A 17,981-nucleotide genomic window follows, 5' to 3' on the forward strand; every position below is an offset into this window, starting at 1 on the left:
CTACTAAGCCATCTCACCAGGCCCCACCACAAGTTTTAAAGCAGTGTAAGAGAAGGGGAAGGGGAAGGTTCCTACAACTTAGAGATCTACCACAATCTGTGTCTAGAACAGTGAGAGAACTCCTCACAGTCAGCTGAGAGAAGCTAGGGGAGGGGCTGGGGAACAGCTCAGGTGCTGCACAAGTGTTCAGATCCCAGGACCCCCATAAAAGGCTGGGTGTCATAGCATTGGGGGAGGGGTGTGGGGACTAGAAGGTCACTGGGCTTGCTGGCCTCAAGCCTAGCTCTGAGTTTAGGATCAGTGAGTGATCCTGTCTCAAGGGAATATAACAAAGTGACAGATCAGGATACCACAGATAGGCATTCGCCATACACATGCAAATATGCATGGCCATCCTGGAACTCACTAGGTAGATTAGTCTGGTCTTGAACTCACAGAGATCTGCCTGCCTGTCTCCCCCAAGTGCTGGGATTAAAGATGTGTGCCAGCATGACCCAGCCTAAAAGGTTTTTTTAACATAGACTTTATTGAATATAAATTATCTACTGTACCCTGTAGGATGTCATACAGGTGAAGGCAGGTACAAGATAGAACAAGGCCTGTCATTGGACGAGAAGGAAGGATGGGCGGGAGAAAAGTTTGAGGGAAGAGGAGGAGACTGGAACAGAAGGAGACAGGAGAGGAAGCTGCTGAGAGAACATGGAGTTGGATGTTAAGATTCCACTCTGTACCTTTACAGGTTGTTATGAATGTTCCTAAGGGATGGATGTGTACAGGGCTTTTGTATGTTTAGGTGGGCAATTATATTGTATCAATTGGACCAGAGGTTGTTGTGTTGTGTGTTCTTTCTTGTGGCGGATTAAGTTTAAGAGAGTATGTGGCAGCTAGGACACTAAGCCACCACGGAATTGGGATGTATATTTCTGGCATGGTGGCAGCCTGCCTTGGGAACTGGATGGGTAGAGAGATTGTTGCCAGGCTCAGAGAGAGGCCATCGGCAGTGTCATATGGCATGGAGCAAAGCGGGTGAGAGGCTTTGCTGACTGAGGTGAAGATATCTATCAAATATCTTGGGGCACTGTGGTGCCGAATCTAGTGGGGGTAAAAGACTGCTGTTTTTATAATTTTACAACAGTACCCTGTTAGATGTGACTTAAAAACAAACACAAACAACCTGCCTGTACTAGGTACCATAAAACATGTGAGACAACTGAATATAAAACAGGGCACTGTAGCACAGCCCTGGCTGAGATGGGTGCACTGATGACTTAACACTCCCACCCCAAAGAAATGTCTGAAGACATCCCAGCACAAAGGGGCAAACTCACTAAGAAATCAGATTTGCCAGCAGTGTTCTAGGCATCAGTCAGTACCCTCCTCATCTTATAAGAGATTAGCTCAAATGAAAGTCACCCTTTCCCCCAAACCAAGTCATCTTCTACCCCTCTATTTTGTTATTTATTGCATTCATCTAAAACCACGCTGTGCACTTGTGTATGTTTCCTATCTGAATTTGTACAAAGAACGAAACGTCAAGGGGGGCCAGACTCGCCTCAGTCTTGTTTACTGTTGTGTCTCCAAGTGCCCTGCAGAGGGTGTCACAAATACAGAACAGCCAATAACCTGCTCAGATGAGGGGACCTGAAGAAAGAGATGGGCCAGGGGCTGGAATGGCAGTCCCCACTCAGAAGGCTGAGGCAGGAAGACTGCCCACACTGTATGGGTCCTCTGTCACGGTTCAGCAGGCCAGGGCGACTCAGTGAGAGAAGCCAGGCAAGCCTGGGATCCGAGTGGTCACAGAGGAGGGGAGCCAGAGAGAGGACGGAGAGTACACACACTGCTCTAACAGGGGAGGGGAGCCAGAGAGAGGACGGAGAGTAGGAGAGTACGCACGCACGCACGCACGCTGCTCTTACAGAGGAGCCCCTTTCAGTTCCCAGCACCCAGGTCAGGATCTCAGAGCTGACTGGAACTCCAGCTCCAGGAGATCCACTGTCCTCTTCTAGGCTCCTCAGGCTCCTGTACTCCATATGTACACATCCTCAGAGATATGTACGTAAATACATAATTAAGGAGAAAATTTTTTTCTTCAAAAGAGTCGCCTTGCCCAGTGTGGTGGTGCACACCTTAATCACAGCACTCGGGAGGCAGAAGCAGGCAGATCTTTGTGAGGTCAGCCTGGTCTACAAAGAGTTCCAGGACAGACAGAGTTTTGTTACATAAAGAAACCTGATTTTGAGATGGCTCAGTGGTTAAGAGCACTGACTGCTCTTCCAGAGGTCCTGAGTTCAATTCCCAGCAACCACATGGTGGCTCACAACCATCTGTAATGGGATCTGATGCCCTCTTCTGGTGTGTCTGAGGACAGCTACAGTGTACTCACATACATAAAATAAATAAAATCTTTTTTTAAAAAAAGCCTGGGGGTTGGGGATTTAGCTCAGCGGTAGAGCGCTTGCCTAAGAAGCGCAAGGCCCTGGGTTCGGTCCCCAGCTCCAAAAAGAAGAACAAAAAAAAAAAAAAAAAAAAAGCCTGGCATGGGAGCCAGGCCTTCTAGACTACTGAGACGGGGGCACACAGTGAGACTCTACACGGGAAAGAGGAGGCAGAGGAGGAAAAGAGACAGGGAAGGCGCCACATGCCTAAACAACTAAAGCCCAATGCAGAGAAACCTTCACAGTATGTCTTACAACCCAATGGCCACTGCACTGCAACCGCCAAAGGCCTTCTCTACCCTCTGTCCATAAAGGGCCAGGGTGATGACACAGTAGCTGAGGGCAGAAGGAAAGAACAAAGAAATAGCTCATCACATCAGAAGTTGGTTTCTGGGAGAACTACTGTCTGAGTTGTTTCAAAGAAGTCAAGAGAGGAGGAACTCATGGAGAAGGTAATAAGAGTTATCTAAGAAGCAAGAAGAGATGAACTTACAAAATGAACGAAATATACGTCTAACTCTTACTGTAACATAACTCCTGCTGCCGTGTACACAGAACTGCAGTTCTCACAATGCCAGTTCAAATTGGGCCATGGCGCTGAGGCTTTGCACCGCTGATATCTAACAAATGGGCATTGTTGGGTGTAAAAGGAGCTGGCAGTGTCCAGTGGTGGATTTTACAGGCTAAGCCCACATTTCAACACAACTCCTGGCTGCCAACAGGTGTCAGGTTTAGCAGAAATTACCCCGCCCCAGGTTAACGCTATTCACTCTGGAGCAGGGTGCCGAAAACATGGAGGGGAGCACACAGCAGACGTTTGTGCAGGGAGGAAGGCTTCTCTGACATCATGCAATAGCCTTCCACACACAAACCATCCTTCACGACCAAACAACCAGCTAAATAAAACACGAGAGAATTTTTAAAGTTACCTTAACATCTGTCAGGAAATAGAATTCTAAGTAACTGTTAACCTTTGTTTGTTAGTTTATCTTTTTTAATTTCGCATGCCTATAATCCTAGCACTTGGGAGGCAGAGACAGGCAGATGTCTACGTAAGCCAACCGGACTACACAGTGAGTTCCAAGCCTGCTGGGGCCACATAGCAAATCCCTGTCTCAAAACAAAACAAAACAAAACAACAACAAACCAAAAACCAAAAACAAAACCTATAACTATATTATACTCCCATAGCCATAACTATATTCCCCAAAGCATCTTCTATGTTCAAAAGCTGCGCTTAGAAGACACCTTGCCTTTCCTTCCCACACCTCCTCAGCACTGCACCTCATATTTTAGAAAAACAAGTCAGCTGGCAGTGCCTGGCAGGCGCCCCATTTGTTCCATCCAACAGAGCATAGAGCAGTGCCCCTAAGCACTCCCCCTTGCTCCAATGCACCCCACTAATCCGGAATCCCCGACAACCTCCTCTCCCTCCAAAGCGTCTGGATACCCAAGCACAATCCCAGTGAAGAGTGTGCACCCCTGTAAGAACACCCCTCCGCTTTGCCTGTGCTGCCGAGGGCGCACTCCCTCCGAGACCTCCTTAACTAACGTGTCAGTAATACAGCACCACCACCTGCCACACATGTCTTCCTCTGCCCCCAGGTCCCCTCAGTCAGATGCTCCTGGCACCCACCCTCAAGCACTCGCTTTGGTCTCTGCCACACTAAGCTGTCACTTGGACCGTGATGACGCCACCCTAACGTTCTCTGCCCTGCTCACTGGCTTTCCAGTCATGGGGCCTATTGCTGCTTAGATGTGAAGGGTTGCCAGCTCACGCAGGAAAGGCTTGATTCCCAATTGGTGGCACTACTGAGAGGTGACTGAGCTGCCAGGGCTCTGACTTCACCAATTTTTTTCAAGGAGGAGTTTGAAGCTGAATGGGTATTAGGAGGTGGGGCCTGACTAGAGGAAGTCATTCACTGTGGCTGTGTCTCTGAAGGGTACAATGTGTTCCTGGTCCCTTCTTGGCTCTATGACAGGCCTGGTTGACACGGGTGAGCAGCTTTTATCTCTCACACTGCCCCACCATGATGTTTTTCCTTATCTCATGCCCAGACACAATGGAGTCAGCTGCTCCTGAAAACTTCAAGCCAAAACAAATCTTGGCTCTTTGCTTTGTGGTCCTCACAGCACTGGAGTGCCATGCAATATGGCCACTGGAGTAAGTGCCACAGGCACGTTTCTTCCTCTAAAGCACAGCTCTTCCCCTTTTTCTTAAAAACCTCTAACAAAGCAGGTGTGGTGGTGCACAACTTTAATCCCAGCACTTGGGAGGCAGAGGCAAGAGGATCTCTGTAAATCTGAGGCCAGCCTGGTCTACTGAGTGAAATCCAGGACAGCCAGGGCCACACAGAGAAACCCTGTTTCAAAACATACCCCTCTCCCCCAAGATTATATCAAATAGCTATCAAAGGTTCTATTGTGACAATGTTTTAATTTAAAAAGTAATTACCTTATGTGTGTGAGTGTTTGGGCTGCACTTATGTTTTTACATATGTGCTTACCTCCTGCAGAGGCCAAAACAGAGTGTCCGCTACCTTGACACTGGAGTTATGAAGTTATGAACCACTATCGAGGCATGGATTTGAACCTGACTCCTCGGCCAGAATTCTCCTAACCTCTGAGCCATCTCTCCAACCCTCTATCATGGCATTTTAAACTATTTAGTAAGTTGACTCCAGCCCTTCATCTTTCTATACTATACCAGGCCCTGTCTGGCAAGAGAAACCCACCAGTGCAATATGCCACTGTACTTAAGTGTCAATTGTTCCTTCCTTTATGCCCTGTTCACGTTTCTGAGGGCCAACCATGTGTTAGGCACTACTTGAAGCACTAGGAATGCAACAGTGACCTAACAGACAAAAATCTCTGCCTTCATAGAATGCATTCTCATAAGTGGGGATGGGATTGGAGGGGGGAGGGGCAGCAAAGAGCCAGGCAGAAAGCAACAGTCAGCATGGTCAGGGAAGGGCTTGCAGAGAAGGGGACTTTTGAACAAAGATCGGGTGATGAAGCTATCCAGTGAAGACTATCCGAGGCAGACAGAATAGACAGAGCTCCCAGATGAGAACTCCCCATGCTCAGGGAGGCCAGTTGCTAGGGCAAGTGAGGGAGAACACAGCAGGACAGGCTGGCCAGACCATACGGTGTCATCACAGAAATTGATTCTACTACTTGGAGAAGGAGGAGGGTTTTGAGCAGAGAAGGACACAAATCTGACTCTGGTTTTGATCATCAGGCTGCTGTGTAAAGAACGGAGGGACAAGGACAGGAGCAGAGACACGCAGAGCTCAGATCCACCAGGCCGCAGTAGAAAACAGGATTCAGTGGTGAGTTAGACTATAGAGTATGAGAAAAAGAGGCCAGGGATGGTCTCCAAGCTTCTGGACTGAGGACCTAAGAAAGCACAACTTGTAGAGAACAGGGCAGACCACGGTAGGACATGCTTTAAGGGGAGAGGGGCCCAGAGCTCTGCTTCGCACACAACACGGTTTACTGTGCCCTCTAACACACACTGAAGTCTAGTTTCTAGTGGAGTGGTATTAAGTGGCAAAGCCTTTAAAAAGGGGCCAAGGGCCACAAAGGCTCTGCCCTCAGCAATAGATAGATTGCATTACCTCAGGGATAGGCTCTTGAGAAATGAAAGGGTTCAGCTCCCACCCTGCTCTCCTGTTTGGCCCACTTCCCTTGTCCCTCCTCCACTGCCTCAGAACACAGTAACAAAACTCTCACACCAGATGCAGCTGCTCCGTGGTGGATTCCTAGCCTCTGAGAATGGGAGCCAACTTACTGTCTCTCTACCCAGTGTGTGATATCATTAGAGTAGTAGAATTGTCCTAAGACAGGCATCCTCATACATCCGTCAGTTACACAGTTATGTTGACAGTTCTGAATTCAGGGGTGGGCCCATGGTGAGCACAGAAACCTGGGAGTCATCAGCAAATTGTTTTTAAAACATGAGGATACACAAGATCCCCAGGGAGAGAGTGAACCAGAACTAAGCCTTGCAACACTCTGATGCCTTGAACTTAGGAGATGAAGAAATTACCAAGCCCAGTCCAAAAGTGCAGCCAGTAAATAAATTAATAAAAAGCCTGCGCATGTGATATGAGGGCTGGGATTAACCACGTCATCCAGTGAAGTGGCAATCACCAAGGACCTCGGCAAGAACAAATTTGGAAGAGACCAGACAAAGGCTATGGAATGGGTTCAAGAAAGATTGGATGAGAGGGAGCAGAGTTGGTGAACAAAGCCAGGTCTCTCAAGGTCATCAGCTATGCCCTAGACGTTTGGTGTGCTGCTAATTTTTTGTCAACTTGAAATAAGCTACAGTCACCAGGAGAGGCGAAAACCCAGATTAAGAAAATAGGTTCCAGGTTCCTGCCTGGCTTGAGTTCCTGTCCCGACTGCTTTTGATAATAACTGTTATATGGAGTGAAATAAATTCTCCCTCAGGTTGCTTTTCTACAGAAGGGTTATTCAACCAAGGTCAGGTTCGACAGGGCCAGAAATCCAAGTCACACGTATCTAAATCTAGTCTAAGAGTGGTATCTCTCATGTGGAGTCCCCGGCTTTGGAAGGGGTGGTTAGAACCTTTATCCTCCCAAGGATTGAACAGTTCTTTTCTAGAACTTGTCACCTGACGGCAGGCCTTTGTGAGCACTGCAGGGACTAGTCTCCCAGCTGGAAGCCCTGTGAAGTGGTCGCTGCTCCGTGCTGCTCCGCTGCTCCGAGTGAAGCCACTGGGGCACTGACCTGAATCCGGAAGCACCGATCCTTTGCCGTTCTTCACGTCCACCACCCACGTAGCTTCTTTGCCCCCGGGGCCATCCTTCACTTTGAAGGCAAAAATGCCACCGATTTTCTTCACGAACTCTTCCCCTTCCTGGAAACAGAAGTGACATCAGGAGTTATCTTCCTTCCCCTTCTAAACAGGTACATCATGCAAGCAGCTGAGACGGCAGAGTCCATGAACAGCCATTTTATCTACTCAGGAGTCAGAAAGAAAGCGGCAACAACTCCCCCTCCTGTCCACTCTGTAAAGCAGCTGGGTACAGGGAAAGGGGGGGCAGCGGCCTGGAGCACCTTCTGGAGACAGAGCCCGCATTGCCCTGTCTAAGAAAGAAGAGCCCTAGGGTTGGGGATTTAGCTCAGCGGTAGAGCAAGGCCCTGGGTTTGGTCCCCAGCTCCGGGAAAAAAAAAAAAAAAAAAAAAGAAAGAAGAGCCCTTGATTCAAAGTCGGTTCCTTAACTTCTAATTTTGATTCTCCACAATCAAGACTAAAAGTGATTCTGAAACCAAAGCTCTCTTTAAAAGTTCAATTTCTATCTTAGTATGAAGAACTATGTAAACAATATTCCATTTGCCTCGTAATTCTGGATCTTGGGAGTGCAATGGCCTAATACAGAAAATGTCACCGTCATCTCTAGCAGACAGCTCCCTTCTCCTTCCCACTTCATTCTCACTCTGCTCTCTGCATCTTCTGGAAACATGGCCCCAGACACTGCTAGGCACCAAGATCACAGCATTGAGAGAGTCGGACCAACACAGGTTAGCAGTATTCTGCTCTGTGGTGACAAGACCTTCCCATAAAAGGGAACACAGGGACAAGGCAGCCACACAGTGGACAATGGAAGACAATGGCATGCGCACCTTGCCCTTAAGAAAGGCAGCGACGGCAAGATGGTTCAGTGTTTGCCTGTGACCCGCCTTGAATCCCCAGACCCATTCATTATAAAGGTAGGAGGAGAGAAGAGCCGCACTAAGTCGTCCTGACCTTCACAGGTGAGTCACAGCACACATCATGTACATACCCCACCACATCGTGTGCACAGGCACAGACGCTAATGGCAAAGAAATTTCTAGTTTAAAAAAGGAAACAAAGAGCCCAGAGAGGTGACACAGTGATTAAAGTGGCTATTCTTCCAGAGGACCCAGGTTTGATTTCCAACAAACACATAGTGTCCCACAACTATCTGCAGAGGATCCAATCCCCTCTTCTAGTGCATGTAGGCAAAACTACAAACTAATTTAAAAATAAATTTAACTAAAAAAGAAAAAAGAAAATGGGACTGGAGAGATGGCTCAGTGGTTAAGAGCACTGACTGCTCTTCCAGAGGTCCTGAGTTCAAATCCCAGCAACCACATGTTGGCTCACAACCATCTGTAATGGGATCTGATGCCCTCTTCTGTGTCTGAAGACAGCTACAGTATATAATAAATAAATCTTTAAAAAAAAAAAAACCAAAAGAGGCACAACTAATTTTTTGATATCTTTTTTAGAAAAGAAGCATATTCATTATAGAAAAATGGCAAATATTGTTAAGCAAAAAGAAGAAAACACAAATCATTTCTAATTTTATCATATAAAGAAACATCACATTAACTTTTTGAAAACAGGTGTGATGGCTGAACATGGTGATGGTGAATAGTCTTTAATCCTGACTCTCAGAACCTTGAGGCAGATGGATCTCTGTGAGTTCCAGACCAGCCTGGTCTACATAGGCAAGTTCCAGAACAGCCAGGGCTGCATAAAGACACTCTGAATCCAGTAGAGCAGTCTGGGTGTGATGGTATATGCATGTAATCCTGAGGCAGGAGGACTAAAGGTTCAAGGCCAGCCTGAGCTAAAAACCTGAGTCCTAGGACAGCTTTGGCTGCACGGTGGGACCCTAATCAGGAGGAGGTGGGGGTCATCTGGTTCTCTAGCTAATATACCCTCCTACCTCTGCCCCGAGGGCTGAGATGAAAGGCATGCATCACCACACCCGGTTTGCCCTTCTCTTTCTCAATAGAGAAAAATCTTTACGTGTGTGTGTTTGTGTATGTGCAGGTTTGGTTTTTGACACATGGTTTTACTCTGTAACTTAGACTGATCTCACACTGGCAGCCCTCCTCCCGTCTCCGCCTCCCAAGTGGCACTAAGTTACAATCAAGAGCATCTACACCCGGCAGCACTTGCAGCTAAATTTATTCTTAGGTGTTTTATAGTGTTCTTGTTAATAATTTACTTTTCATTATATTTTGTGGCTGAGTTATTACAGACACATAGAAAATATGGTGATCTTTTCATGCCTTTTTTCTGGACCTGGCTACTTTTGAGTTCTCTTGTAGATCCTGTTCTCCTCCTCCATTTCAGACTTAATGTCCTGCAGGAGTTTACATATCCAGGGCTCTTCATCCCTATCCTTACCCTTAACGAAGATTCAAAGTGTTCACTGTATTCAGACACTGTAATGAGCACCTCAAACACTCAAATGCTTATTCCCCCGGAGGAATTCACACCAACTGACACCACACAACAGATTTGTGTTCTCTTCTGTCCCCGTGTGTGTGTGTGTTTACACATGCACAGTGTAACAACAATTGAAGTATAATTCAGACCTTACAAAATGCACTTTTTCACAGTACACAATTTAGTCACATTTTTAGTGTGCTCTAAGACGTGTATGACAGTTAATCTTCAATATAAACCTGACAGGAAGGATTTAGAATCATAAGGGAGACACGCCTTGTCTGTTAGTGAATATCCAGAGGTTTAGTGGAGGAGAGAACCCCGACCCTGGGTGTGGGTGACACCATCCCATGTGCTGGGATCCCAGAGAAACAGACTAACACCGGCCCTTCTTTCTGGGCCTGTGCTCTTGGCCATGCTCGTGCTGCCATCCCTCCCACCATGTTCAGGCAGTACCTTTCTTAAACCAGGCGCTAAAATAAACCCTGCTGTCCTTCAACAGCTGTGTCACATATGTGGCCACAGTGAAAGGGAGAGTGACTAATAAACAAACGACCCCAACGTCACTAATCTCAGAACAGTCGCATTTTCTCTCTCATGTGAACTTACACCCACTTGCCATCAGTTGCCATTTGCTGATACCAGTCTCTGAAAACCACAAAACTATTTTGTTCCTACAAACTGTCTTATTCTAAACATTTCCTATAAATAGAACCATACAGTGCCCTCTTGTGAGTGGCCTGTTTCATTTAACATGTTCCCAAGGTTCATGCTGGACTGAGTATCTACCGGTACCGCTCTCCTTTTTATGGTCAGGTAATGCTCTACTGAACATGGTTATTTACTGATTTTTGGGTTTTGCTGTATGTGTGTGCATGTGTGTTGTCTGTGGTATACACATAGGTATGCATGGGGGAGGGGTGCTCACTCATGCAGGTACACAGGGATGCCAGCAACTAATGTCTTTCTCACCTGTTTGCCCATTTTATTTCATCCATCCATCCATCCATTCATAGACAGGGTTTCTGGATATAGCCCTGGCTGTCCTACTCTCTATGTAGAGCAGGCTGGTCTCAAACTCACAGAGATCCACCTGCCTCTGTCTCCCCAGGGCTTTGATTAAAGGTATGTGCCACTATGCCCAGCTTCCGCTTTTTTGAGACAAGGTCTCACTGGACCTGGAGCTCAGCTTCAGCCAGACTGGCTAGCCTACAAACTCCCAGGATCCACGTGTCTTCCCTTGGTTTTAGAAGCCCACCGCCACACTCTGCCTTTGCACAGGTGCTCAGGGAATCCCAGCGTGGGTCCTCCTGCTTGTGAAGCCACTACTTTACCCACTGAGCCTCCTCCCAAGCCCTCTTTTCATTGTTCTCACGTTTTGGATTTTATGAATACTGTGGACAGAGGCTCTTCCTTCTCTTGGGTAGGTAAGTAGGTAGGTGGGTAGGTAGGTAGGTGGGTGGGTAGGTAGGTAGGTGGGTGGGTAGGTAGGTAGGTGGGTGGGTAGGTAGGTGGGTGGGTAGGTAGGTAGGTAGGAAGGTAGGTAGGTAGGTAGGTAGGTAGGTAGGAAGGAAGGTAGGTAGGTGCATAGGTAGGTAGGTATGTAGGTAGGTAGGTAGGTTGGTAGGTAGGTAGGTAGGTAGGTAGGTAGGTAGGTAGGTAGGAAGGTAGGTAGGTAGGTAGGTAGGTAGGTAGGAAGGTAGGTAGGTAGGTAGGTAGGAAGGTAGGTGGGTGGGTGGGTGGGTCGGTAGGTAGGTAGGAAGGTGGGTGGGTGGGTAGGTAGGTAGGAAGGTGGGTGGGTGGGTAGGTAGGTAGGAAGGTAGGTAGGTAGGTAGGTGGGTGGGTAGGTAGGTAGGTAGGTAGGTAGGAAGGTAGGTAGGTAGGTAGGTAGGAAGGTGGGTGGGTGGGTGGGTAGGTAGGTAGGTAGGAAGGTGGGTGGGTGGGTGGGTAGGTAGGTAGGAAGGTGGGTGGGTGGGTAGGTAGGTAGGTAGGTAGGTAGGAAGGTAGGTAGGTAGGAAGGTAGGAAGGTAGGAAGGTAGGTAGGTAGGTAGGTAGGTAGGAAGGTAGGTAGGTAGGTAGATAGGAGGAAGTTGCTGAATCATAAGCTGCTTAACTCCTCAAGGAACTTTCAAAACAGTCACACCAATACCGCACAGCCCTACCAGCACTGAATAAGAGCTCAAATCTCTCTACACCCTCACTACTGATTAGTGTCCTCACTACCTTTATTAGTCAGTGCACTGGTGTGTCAGCCTTTCCTCATACAGTTACTACCTCAGCCTGGGTACCAGAAGCAGCCATGGGTCCATCAGCGAAATAGCTGTTCTAGTCAGCACCCATGCTTCTCAGGAGTCGCAGGTACATTTCCTCGCAATACTAAGGATCAAGTCCAGCCAGGTTTCTTCTGGGGCCAGTGGTCAGTAAAGGACCACTTCCAGGTATGTCTGCCTCCTTGCACAGTGCCTCACGAATCAGTCAGAGCAGACACCAATGAGTTACAGCAGGAAAATCTCAGCAAGCATTTAGAAGTTCTACTTACCACTTCCCTCCCACTGCCTAAAATAGATGTAAATTAATTTGCACTTGCTGTTCCTTTGGAAGAACCAACTGACCCTCTTAAAAACCCATACTCTATAGTTAATAATAAATAATTTTCCTTTGAAACAGGAGTGAAAGTAGGTAAGAGTTTTAAAAGAGAAAAACACGGTTGCAAAACTGGAGAACATTCCTACCAAGCAGTCTTAAATGCCTCTGATGGGAGGAAAAGTACTTTCTGAGTGGACTGAAGGCCAGAGAGTAGGTGCTGCTATGAACACAACAGGACAAAAAAGGGCCAGAATTCAAAGGCGGCCCGTGGAGTATGCTAAGGAAGACAAAGGTGGAAATGAAACCTCCTGCTAGGTTGCCTCCGCTGAGGCAGAAAATGCATTCATTGACAAAGAGCCCAGACTTCCCTTTTTAGCACTCCAAACCCTGAGGAAACTGACGATCGTGGGAAGGAGACACAGGCTGGGATACAGTTGTGAAGGAACAGAACTAAGACGAGAGCAGGAGGCATAGGCTTGCACAGCTGAAAGCCAAGTGCAAACCTGAAACAGCCTGTCTTTGTTAATCCCAGTAAGGAAGTCCTCCCTGACTATCCCCGGCCGACCTGACCGCGCAGTGGTAATCTCGGACCCAATCTTCTTATGTGACCTCTGAACTATGTCCTCATAGAATTCCTCATTTTACTGTGGACACAATAGTGAAAGGTATTCAAAACATGGCAGTGAGCTACCTCTTTCTGACTAGGCTGGCAAAGATTTTTATATAATAAGCCAATATAGTTTTGGAGAAGCTGTAGAGAAAAAAAAGCAGCTATTCTCTTGAGTTGTTAGTAAGCGCAGAGTATTATCCTCTCTCTAGTGGGAGTCTGAAGAGCTAGAGTCAACTGAAAAATACGTAATTACCCAATTCTGTCTTTGAATTAAACTAGTTAGTATTTAAAGTACAAGAGGAGGGTTGGGGATTTAGCTCAGAGGCAAGCGCAAGGCCCTGGGTTCGATCCCCAGCTCCGAACAAAAGAAAAGAAAAAAAAAAGTACAAGAGGAAATTTATAACAACACTATATTTGTAAAATTTAAATCTAATCTGATAGTTATCATAAAAGGCTAATTAAATAAGTTATGGCACATATATACAAACATGTACAATGTTCTGAAAGCATGTGAAAGACCTATATACACGGCCATAAAGAATACCACAGGAGAAAACAAAATGAGGTCATCCCCCAAGATGGCAGCCTAATAGTCCTGCAGCTCCTATCCCAGCCATGCTTACAGCCATCAGCCTGGCTCTGCTCCAGCCCCAGAAGGCTGATGATCATTATAAAAACCCTGGAATACTGGCTAGGCACACTAGCCATAGTGCAGTCAGATGTCAGAAGTCCTTGGCCTACAGTAAAAACTAATGAAATGTGCTCAGTGTTGGCCTTTCCTGCTGTGGCTTTAGCAGGAATGAAATCCCGGCCTAAAAGCCTTGATACCTGTTGTTTAGTTCAGCCTATTCTCAGATGTGTGATCTGAACTGTGACTGTGACTGTAACTGTATCTGGTTTGGTCTAAAATCTAAAATGAAGAGTGAGACTCCAAGAGACTATTACATTTCAAACAGTGAACTAAATACCTAATCTTGCCTATGAGTACCTCTTTCTTTTATTGTCTGTGTATGACCTTTTTCTATCAAGAACTAATTATGGGTGTGCTGGAGAACTGGCTGCTCTTCCAGAGATCCTGGGTTCAATTCACAGCACCCACATGGTGGTTCACAACCATCTGTAACTCTAGTCCCATAGATCCAATGCCCTTTTCTGATATACAGACAAACATGCAGACAAAACACCCATACACATAAAATAAATAAAGCTTTAAGAGAAAAAGTACAGGCTGGAGAGATGGCTCAGTGGTTAAGAGCTCTGACTGCTCTTCTAGAGGTCCTGAGTTCAATTCCCAGCAACCACATGGTGGCTCACAATCAACTGTAATGAGATCTGATGCCCTTTTCTGTGTATCTGAAGTCAGTTACAGTATCCTTATATATAATAAATAAATAAATCTTAAAAAAAAAAGAAAAAGTACACCTTGGTAGCTTACACACTACATACACGTACACACACACACACACGCACACAAAAGCTTAACTACAGTTCATGCTGGCAAAATACCCACATGCATAAAATAAATCTAAGGAAAAAAGTTTTTTAAAATAACTAATTATAGCACATAAACATAGATTCTTATGTATAGTATGATAAACCCGACATGTATCATATGGTCCTGGCTGTGTAAAATTCTAGTTTTACACAAGATGAAGGATGACAAATAGAATATTCATGATAATATTTTAGTGAACTCTAAGTGGTACAATTTGGAAATTTTAACATTTTTCTTTTTAAAAAGATTTACTTATTTGTTTTTACTTATTTTTAATAACATATTGCTAATGAGTTTAGATATAGTAGATTTTTTATTAATTCATTATTTATTTTATATGCTCTGGTATTTTGCCAACATGTATGTCTGTTGGAAGGTGTCAGGTTCTAATATGTATGAATATTTTGGCTACATTTATGTAAGTATATTGCACATGTGCCTGGAGCAGCCACGAGGGAGCATTAGATCCTCTGGAACCAAAGTTGCCAACTGATTTAAGCCACTCTGTGGGAGCTGGGAACCCACCCAGGTCCTCTCCAAAAAAGCAGCCAGCATTCTTAACTGCTGAGCCAACTCTGAAGCTACCCAATTTTTCCCCCTTTTATGTATCCATGTATAATGTGGATTTTTTTTAAATCAATTCTTTTTTGCAACAACAAAGTAGCAAATTTTTAAAAAAGACTTTGAAAAATGCAAACAAAAAGCTGGTAAGGCAGTGCTGGTTAAGGCAGTGCACTCCTGTGACCCTAGCACGGGCATGGAGGCAGGAGAGTGAGGTCATCCTTGGTCACAGTTAGAAGCCAGCATAAACTATGAGACACATTTCAAGGCGGAAAAGCCAGTAAATAATTCCATTTTAAAAAATAATTCAGAGGAAAAGAAGATGAGGACAAGAGGAACAAAAACAAATTTTGCTTAAAATCCCATTATGAAACCTAGTATTTATATGCTAATAAAAAACAGTAGTGAAGCACTATGATATCAGGTACAGTTAAAGATTCATTTAAAATAACCTCTGGAATGATTTTTAAGTAGCCATCTCTTTAATTCAGAGGAAGTTATTGGCTACATTGTCAAACCCAGAACGTCAGAGCTGATGCAGAAAGACTGTCTGAGCCTGTGGCCAGCAGGCAGTCTGTCTCAAAAAGACAAAAGAGAAAAAAAAAAGAGAGCCTATCAAAATGAATGAGAACTCCTTACATCTGAATTATACCCACAACCGGATATCTTCCTAACAAAGAAGACTGAAATGAAAATAATTTAAATGATTTACTGTAGTCTTTACATTCAAATATGGAGAAGTATATCAGTGGTGGTGGTGCACCCCTTTTATTGCAGTACTCCGGAGGCAGAGGCAGGCAGATCTTTGAGCTCGAGGCCAGTATGGTCTACAAAGTGAGTTTCAGGACAGCCGGGGTTACACAGAGAAACCCTGTCTCAAAAAACAACAAACAAAGCACATCTAGAGATGTGCGCATTTGCAAGGTAGTCTGACTAGAATTACAGAGGAGCCTCCTCAGACTGGTGGTCCTGAAAGCACCTGGTGAGATTTCTCCTTGTGCACCTCTGGCATCAGGAGAGATCTCCGCCTCTCAGTCCAGGCTCCACCTCCCAGCCCAGGCTCTGGTCTCTGGTAGTGTTTTATTTACAGCTCTCACCTCTTCAAGCTTCTTCTCGATTTCCTTAAAAATGAGATTTGCCTTGAATCCATCCCCTGCAGAGCTGGTGGGAGCAGCTGAAATCTGGTGCGTTCTGAAGGAGCTGTGGAAGGATCAGTGTCAGTTCTGGGAGTCATGGAAGTGCCTGGGTTGTCAACATTTAGGTAACAGTAACTTTCAAAAAGCCCAAGAACAGAGATGTTGCAACTCTCATCTCAAGAAAATCTTCACTAAGTATATAAAACAATTACCCAACTCCATCCCACAGCAAATACTAAGTTCCCACAAGGTAAAGCCACCCTCCTGAAACTTAAAGCCAAGACCATTAACAAGCAAAAACAAACAAGCAAACAAGCATACAGTTACCTGAAGAAAAGAAACCAAGTGGCCGCTAGAGGGAGGGGACATCTATTGCAGATACTGGTGACAGGGAGAGCCCCTCTAGGGAGGTAATACTTACATTACACCTTCAACTACTAAATGAACCAGCCCTATAAAGAGTTTCGGTGGGGAAGCCATGCTAGCCTGAAGGAACTCAGGTATAAAGGTGGAAAAGGAAATACAGGAAGACTAAAGGAGGTCCTAGGTGCTGTGGTCACAGCACAGGAGAAAGGCTGGTTCTGAGAGACCATGGCAGAGAACAAAACTGGGCCTCCCAGTCAGTGGGGTTGGGTTTCTTTTTGTCACTTGTGCAGGCAGAGGAGCTTAGGAGATCCAGGAGGGAAACACAGCATCCACTCCCAGTACTGCTTCTCTTTCCACCCCCCACCCCCATATACTCCTCCTTTTCTTCTTGCCCTCTTTCTTATCCTCCCCAACCCTCTCTCTCTGTGGGAATTGAACCCAGGGCCTAGTACAAACTAAGCACAATTTACTAAGGAGCTACACTCCCATCCCCTTTCAGTCACTTCAAAACTGTCTGACTTGGTGTGGTGGAACATACCTGTAGTCCCCAGTGCTTGGGAGGGAGTCTGGAGGATTGAGTTCAAGGCCAACCTTGGCTACATAGTTTCAAGCTAACTAGGCTCCCTAATAAGATCCTGTCTCAGAAAAAGAAGTTAGGCATAGTATTGTGTGTCTTTAATCCCAGCATTTGGGAGACAGAGGCAAGTAGATCTCTGCTCCACATGGGAGTTCCAGGCTGCCCAAGAATACATAGTGAGACCCTGTTTTAAAAAGAAAAGAGAAAGGATGGAAAAAAAATACCAGTTGTTAAATACAAGCAACATCAAGTGACGGCCTGCGACATGAGAGGCAATAGCATTCAAGGCGATCTGAGAGGTAAGTTCCACTAATATCTTATTAAAGCAAGGAGAGGGACCTCAAGGGTAGAAAGAGCTGGTATGATCGAAGAAAAAAGACCAGCGTGACCAGCACAGTAAATGAGGAGACAACGACACAGTATGGAGGTGGAGACCGGGCAGAAGACACAGGCTACCCAAAGCTAGGAATCTGGGAAGCCACGGAGACAGCAACATCAAGTAGAAGAGTGGGCGGTGACAACCCCCATAACAGTGTGTGCACTGACTCAGAGAGAACATGAGAACAGGTGAGTGAAGGGAACGGAGTCAAGAGAAGAGCAGAACCTGCAGCCTTTGTCGCTGGGGCGAGGGACATGGAAAGAGGGTAGAGAGGATGACTCAGGGGTTTGGGGGCGGCCAGGAGTGGCAGGGGATGAGGAAGAGTGAAGTGGGAGCAGAGGACTGATGGTCTGCCTCAGCTGTGGACAGGGGTCCAGGCTAGATCAAGTGGGGTAACCATGAGCAGAATCAAGTGTTGAAATCCTGGAATGGAGTACCGAGAAGACTGCCTCCAGGACAATGGGCTTTGGAATCCATTACTTAGAGGTCTGAGAACCAGTGCTGACTCACTCAGAAATCAGGCAAAGTGTCACAGAAGCCTAGAGCAGAGAAGTCTAGGAGATAAAAGTCAAGTATGTCAAAACGCTACCAGAAGGTCA

General features: G+C 46.0%; 1 protein-coding gene across 1 annotated transcript in view; it reads right to left on the minus strand.

The window, feature by feature from the left end:
• Nucleotides 1-17,981, minus strand: part of Scp2 (sterol carrier protein 2) — a 74,302-nt gene that overhangs the window by 5,032 nt on the left and 51,289 nt on the right. The window contains exons 13-14 of the mRNA NM_138508.5: nucleotides 16,022-16,124; nucleotides 7,194-7,323 (exon numbers count right to left, since the gene is read on the minus strand). Coding sequence (NP_612517.3) covers nucleotides 7,194-7,323; nucleotides 16,022-16,124 — 233 coding nt within the window. The remainder of the gene's footprint in view (nucleotides 1-7,193; nucleotides 7,324-16,021; nucleotides 16,125-17,981) is intronic.

The sequence above is a fragment of the Rattus norvegicus genome, chromosome 5 (genome assembly GCF_036323735.1).
Source record: "Rattus norvegicus strain BN/NHsdMcwi chromosome 5, GRCr8, whole genome shotgun sequence".
Taxonomy (NCBI): Eukaryota; Metazoa; Chordata; class Mammalia; order Rodentia; family Muridae; genus Rattus; species Rattus norvegicus.